At 45.7% G+C, this 6812-nt stretch overlaps 1 protein-coding gene across 1 annotated transcript; it reads right to left on the reverse strand.

Moving 5' to 3' along the window:
* Positions 1–1089: 1089 nt before the first annotated feature.
* LOC107300046 (mitochondrial ribosome-associated GTPase 1-like) lies at positions 1090–6593 on the reverse strand. Its single transcript, XM_015829390.1, has 10 exons — positions 6483–6593; positions 6007–6087; positions 5630–5686; positions 4690–4780; positions 4128–4189; positions 3331–3427; positions 2326–2407; positions 2117–2229; positions 1707–1879; positions 1090–1431 (listed from the first exon to the last, which is right to left on the reverse strand). Exons 1-9 carry the CDS (start codon positions 6591–6593, stop codon positions 1761–1763), a joined length of 813 nt encoding a protein of 270 aa, XP_015684876.1. The 3' UTR covers positions 1090–1431; positions 1707–1760.
* Between the last annotated feature and the right edge of the window lie 219 nt (positions 6594–6812).

Raw genomic sequence — 6812 nt, forward strand, 5'->3', positions numbered from 1 at the left:
GGGGCTCTGGTGTCTGTGGAGACTCTCCATCATCCAGGTCACGGTGGTCCCACAGGTGCTTTTCCAAAAGGCAACTGGACCTTCTTGGGTTTTTTTCCTTGAAAATGTTTTTCTTCTCATCCAAGAAGTTTCTTCACTTCAGAGGCCCAGAACTGAAGAAGCTTCTTGGATTAGAAGTGAAACATCCTCAACGGAAAAAACCCACAAAAGTCCAGTTGCCTCTTGAAAAATGATGGGGCAGCGCTTTGATCTTCCCAGCTGCAGTGGAGGGAGCCAAAGGGGCTTATTTTTTCCCCCCACCCCCGCATTCATACAGAAGAGGCCCCTGGAGACGGCCTGTCTTCTGACAGCTGTTGGATGACAGGAGCCAGAACTGGAGTCATCAGGAGCAACCTGAGTTATTCTTGGCAGAGAAAAATCAGTCGTGTCTGTCTCAACTTGGATTCCGACTTTGCGGAAGGACCTTGGGGTGGGACTCCAGCAACTGCTTGTCATGATATTTTGAATATTTGGGGGGGGATTTGTACATTTTGAAGCTGTGTACAGGAAGTATCATGAGATGAAAGCCGCCATCTGTTTTATGCGACCTTTATAGTATTTCGCCGTTGATTAGAAGAGCGTGTATTGGCCTCTGCCTTGAAAAAGACAATCAAAAAGCTGACTTGATACAAATTAAGACTTTTATCGGAGATAAAAAGGGCTGCAATTTGGAAAATAGAATAGAGTCAGAAGGCACCTTGGAGGTCTTCTAGTCCAACCCCCTGCTCAAGCAGGAGACCCTATACTGTTTGGGACAAGTGGCTGTCCAGTCTCTTCTTGACCACCTCCGGAGGGAAGCTGTTCCACTGGTTAATTGTTCCAACTGTCAGGAAATTCCTCCTTAGTTCTAGGTTGCTTCTCTCTTTGATTAGTTTCCATTTGTTATTTCTTGTCCTGCCTTCTGGTGCTTTGGTGGAACAGTTTGACCCCCTCCCCTCTTCTTTGGGGCAGCCCCTCAGATATTGGAACACTGCGCTCTCCTTCATGAGTCACTTTACATGTTCAATTCATTGTTTTATCCTTTTTGTCTTCTGCATCCTTGATGGAGTTATACTGTTCTTTCTTCCTTAGCAAGAGGGACGTTGGTGCGATAGCAATGGAAGAGCAAAGTTAAATTGTTTATTCATAATATCCAAAAAGGGAAGCCAAAACTATGGGACACAGCTCTGTTACAAAACATGGGATAGCAATCATTTAACTTGCAACAACGTATTAATTTCGTTTTAAAATAGTAGCATTTGTGAACCAGGGCCTATGTGGTTTGAATCAAAGCAATGCAATCTGCTTCAATTTTTTTTAAAAAAATAGGAGATAAACAATAGATCTGTCCAGCTATTGCTTTGTCATCCAAGGCAAGCTGGTGCCCATCCCCTGAAGATACGGTACGGAGGACTGGAAAATAGATGTGAAATGATCTAGGATTAGCGATGAAAAAGTCCAAGGGGAGACCCTCCCAAGGGAAGCTTGCATAACCTCTTGCACCCAAAAGGTTACCAGTTGTAAAAGCCACTTTGACACTGCAAGGCCCGACCCAGCTGAGCTTCTGAATAAAGCAAACACCTCCACAAAGCAAACACAGGGAGTTGTCCGTCACTATATACACATCTCTAGCCCAGAGGTATCGACAAAGTCACACTGGCCTAGCCTTTCTTAAGTGTTGCTCCTACCTCCTGGTCCTGGTAGATCCTTGGAACTTTCCAGAAGAAAACTCCAGAGCAAGGTCACTCAAGGATCTCACTCACTTGATCGAGCATTACTTTCCCCAGAAGCCCTTTACGGAACGTGTAGATAAACTCACAGGCTGCCGCGTTGTAATCGGGGACCGATACATTCACATTCCCTGCCAAAAGAAGGAGGAGAAGCCTCAGTGCCCAGCCCAGATGGCCTTTCCTCCCCAAAGGGGGGGGAGAAACACCCCCCGTCTCTGGAGGGTCAGGCCCACCCGGTTTCCAAAAGCTGACCCTCCTCCGCTCAGCATTCACCCCTGGGCTCCCTCGTGGAATCTGCCCTCCCTGCTCAGAAGCACCCGGTTTCTGGGCACACGTGGCTTCCTATGGACCAGGAGGACAGGACTCACCTGTGCCAGTCAGGACCTGAATTTTTTGCACCTTGCCCAGGTGCCGTGCTATGCTTTTGAGCACACTCCCCACTTCGTCGCAGGGGCCACTCAGCCCGTAATGCTCCACGTAACTGCAGAATAGGAGGGAGAAGATCCAAAAAGGGGAAGCCAAAAGTATGGGACACAGCTCTGTTACAAAACATGGGATAGCCCAGGGTCCCTCTCACCTGAACTGCTGCTGCTGGTTCAGAACATAGAGAAGATAATCGGCGATGACCTCCACTCCAACCAGGTGATCGAGAATTGCCCCTGAGCAGAGGAAAAGCAGGCAGTCAGTGAGCAGGACAGGAGAACGTGACGGTCGTCCTGCTGGCCAAGCAGGGCAGACAACCCAAAGAGTTCCAGTCATAGAGGGACAGAGCTGGAAAATCAGACTTAAGGTGGATGCTAATTTGGAGAGGATGCAACACACCTGAACTCCGCAGACATCAAGCAAACCCTGCAGAAACTAGGCTCCCAGGGCTGCGGAAAGAGCAAATGTCACTCCACCCTCCACCCTGTAAGTTCCACTCAAGGAAGCGTTAGGCTGCAGAAAGGAGCAGAGGGATGCCCAGAAGCGTCGCAGGGAAAGAGAAGTCCAAGTCAAGAGAGCCGGGCAAAGCGGTGGCTGACTGGCCTACTTCCTTGGCAACAATCCCACTCCTCTGCCTTTCTGGGCTCCTCCAGCAGGGCCCAAGGGACCCCTCGCCCACCAGCCCTGTCGTCTACGTCTCCGTTTCCAGAAATCCATTCGGCTGCCTGGCCTGCCTTTTCTTCGAGGGCTCAGGACAGCTTCCACGGGGGATACGAGGTGGTGGGAAGGAGGGAGGAGGACCAACTCAACATCTCCCAGTGAGGTTTCATGGTTGAGGGTGAACTTGAATCTAGTTCTCTCGAATCCGGTCCAAGTCCTTAATCTGATTTATTTATTAAATGTGTATGCTCCCCAACTCTCTACCTAGCAGCTCTGGGCAGCTTACGATACTCTAAATAACAGAAGACAACAATTATAGGAATCAAACCTTAAACCCTCAGGCATTAAAAACTAAAACCTTAACATTAATGTTAAAACAGCTAAAAACCAAGGCGTAGATGGGTGGAGGTGAGATATATTGTGCTGGCCTACCAGCCACCTCCCAAACGGGGTGCCCCACATTGGCCCCACATTGTAAGACCACACCGAGTCCTCTCACCACATAGCGCCAGCTTCAGCCCTGTCTCAACGGACTCAATTTGGGGAGACAGCACCCCAGGCGTATCCAGCAAATACATGAGGGGCTTTTCAGACACCTGGAATACGAAGATATCAGATTCAGATTTACAATCTCAAAAGCTGCCCCAGAGAATCATGGGAACACGACGGTTTGCTACGTGTTTAAGAGATGACTGGAGACATCAATTTCCTTTGCGTTTTTGGAGTTACCCACCATGACTAATAAGAGCAAGGTCGCTCAACCAACTTTTAGGCCTGAAACAGGATTAAACTCTCAGCATTTAGAATCTTCAACCACGACATCAAAGTGGGTCTCAGGACATAAGGCACCATTGTTTGAGACCTATTGCTTCAAAAACAGTTATAATGCAGAAACTGGTTACCAGATCTGATTGCAATTCTTTATTTCCATGAAAGCCTGAAATATAGGCTCAATTTAATCTTAAAATTATATAGACATGCACCTCTAGGTCCAAGGTGTTGGGACTATGCCACGTTATTAATCTCCACTATCCCTTCCAGATAGTTCTCTCTAATGGGAAGGAAAGAGGAAGCCACTCAAGTAAGAACATCAACCCTACCATCGGTCAGTGGCAAGAGAGAAGATGGGATGAGAAAGAGGGGGCATCTACCAAGCTTTGTTGAAAATGACCAGCTTTTTTGGGCACCTTCTACCTTGCACTGTATTCAAGGGTTCATTACTTAAGAATCAATATTTCAGATAAGAACCCAAATCTGTACATTTGTCCCCATTTGGCGCAGAAATTATTGGATTACCTGGATCTTGGTCAGAACCGCTTTGGTTATACCGGGTGCCCCACCAACCGGTGCGGCTTTTCCTTTGTCGCAGGGAAAGGAAGAAAAAAAACACAATTATGTGCATTGAAGATGGCAGCGCTTAGCATCTTCTGTTGTCACTGTCTGAGGAACTAACTCTCCCTTTGCTTTAGGTCAGTAATTGACCACGGCCAGAAGCGGAACTTGGCTCCTGAGGTCAACCCAGTTATCCATCTCTTCCCTGGCTACCAAGCGGGGATGCCCATCCCCCGTGTCCGAATGTCAAGACTGTTTTTTTCCACCACTGCTGGATGGACTTCTGAAAAACTGTAGCACTCCAACAGCTCTTGCCTTGGCTTCCAAGAACTTACTTTAAAAACTGGGTTTTTAAAGAAGTATTTCAAAAGAATTAATCACTAATCACTAATGTGAAACATTCTGCAAAGTGGAACCAGACCAGCGCTGTTTTCAGATTATAACCATGCCCACGATTGTGTACCAATTCTATTGGATGTTCCATTTAAATGTATCGATTTGTTTGATCAGAAGCCACAGGAAATACCTTTTTTGAGGTGAAGCTTTCTCAGTGAATTGATGATTGAGGATTTCCCCACATTTGGCACACCGATTACCATGATGTTGTTATCCACATTCTGGAACCAATAAGAAACAGTTGAAAGTAACCTTGAAAACACATTTGGCATGGACAAGAAAGAAATGAAACAGGGGTGGCAGCCCCAATTGTTGACAGATTTCTACAGAGGGACATATATGGAAACATCCTTCTCAATATCTAGGATCCCATTAACTTCAGGCCAGCGATGGTTGAAACCTGGGGTTGTATCAACCCCTAGGAAACATTTCTTCTCTCTTTTGGGATGCTTATAAGGCTGGAAAGGTGCAACCTACAAAAGCCTACTCTGTATGTGCTGGAGCCTTTGCGCTGAACATTGGTTAGGCATGAACGTCTGTTCTTAACGAAATCTGCATTTCAAAAAGAGATATTCCCAGGTGCTGGAAAAGATGGAAGCCAAAGGGGCTAATCTTTTAAAGCATAATGCAGGAAAATACTAATTTGTTAAGCTAAAATTTAGAATTTCTCTGAGGAATTTGTTAATAGGAGTATATACTATAGAGAGAGAGCATGGGTCCTCTAAAGAAAGTCTGCTTTGATTCATTATTGTCTTCATCCAGGCAATTATTTGTCATTTTATTTAATTTTAGCAAACCACTTCTGAGAAGCCCAGCCAAGAAAGCTGCAGGGACTTCTCCAGGGTGGTCGCCAAGACTAAGGTGGAGGTGCACAAATAGGCCCCCCCGCCCGTACAGGGGACAATGGGATGCTAATAAATCCCCCTAAAAATGATCCAGTTCCACACATCAGGAACATTGCCACAGAAAAGAGCAGGATAATCCTTTTTGTTATTAACCAAGTGGTTATTTAAGTATGAAGGAAAAGCACAGCAATGCTTTTGTTATTCAGAATGTCCAGTTTAACTCACCTCTGCCCTCAGATAACGCTGGCTGTTTTTGATCAGTCCCGTGAGAATGGGAATAAGCTACAATAAAAGAAAAGACAGATTCAGTGGAACTGCAGGTCTGTTTTGCTCTTGGAAGGGGGAAATAAGGCTACATGCCTACTTCTCTTTCTCTCTTTCCCTCCCTCCCCAGTAGCTCTTCCATGAGGTAAAACCGATTAGAGCCAAGGTCATTAATTCATTCATTCAAGAAATGTACAAGGCTGCCCAGCTCCACGATTCCTTTGTACCCACGGCTTTGCTTTATCCTTCAATGAATAGGGGGAATGGTTCTAGAATAAAGAATTCTCCTTGTCCAGCCTCATCATGATAGAATGTAATGTTGCCCATTGGAATTGTACCTTCCTTATATTTTCGTCTGTTAAGCAGTCGGTGAAGACAACGTGCTGCACACCTTGCTGTTCCAAGAGCTCCAGAATTCTCTAAAAGTGCATCAAAGAGATTCACAAGAAGTATTAGTGTGGCTATTATAATTTAGATACATTATAGCCGCCCAGCCTAACGAAATGTATTAGTAAGGCAAGAGGCTAATTAATCTCTTAATTAAACAATAAGGCAACAGCCTGATGAAGAAGCCAGGTGTTATCAAACAGGCCAAAGCAGACCTGAAATTTGAACATCAGACACAAAATAAAAACAGGAAGAACTCAGATTCCCTACTGCAAAGTTAGCATGAAATGTTTGACAGGACCAACATTCCTGTCTAATCTAAGCTAAAAGAAGGACTGCCCCTCCCATATCCTTATTTGGGCGTTTTTCAAACTCTGGTGCAGCCTGCAGTGTATGTAAGAGGGAAAGCTGACAAGACTCTACTTACCGACTTATGGGTCAGATCTGCCAAATCCATTTTATTCAACAGTAACAAATGTGGACGGATGCCCAGGACCTCGTTCAAGACAGGATTCCGCCCGGAAAGCGGAATGTGCATGTGCTAAGGAAACAAAGGCCCACAATCCAGATGCACAATGAAGACTGCATTTTAAATGAAAAACGAAGCGGTAGGTGAAGGCAGCACCGGAGCCCAACTCCTACCATTCTCAAATTCATAACTTGGGAAGCACAAAGGAAATTATAGGCCAGCCAGCTTAATGTCTGTTCTAAACAAAGTGGCAGAAATGGGAGCCAATGGAAAAAAGCAACTACCGCA

Source organism: Protobothrops mucrosquamatus, unplaced genomic scaffold (assembly GCF_001527695.2).
Source record: "Protobothrops mucrosquamatus isolate PMUCROS unplaced genomic scaffold, P.Mucros_1.0 scaffold6018, whole genome shotgun sequence".
NCBI classification, from domain to species: Eukaryota; Metazoa; Chordata; class Lepidosauria; order Squamata; family Viperidae; genus Protobothrops; species Protobothrops mucrosquamatus.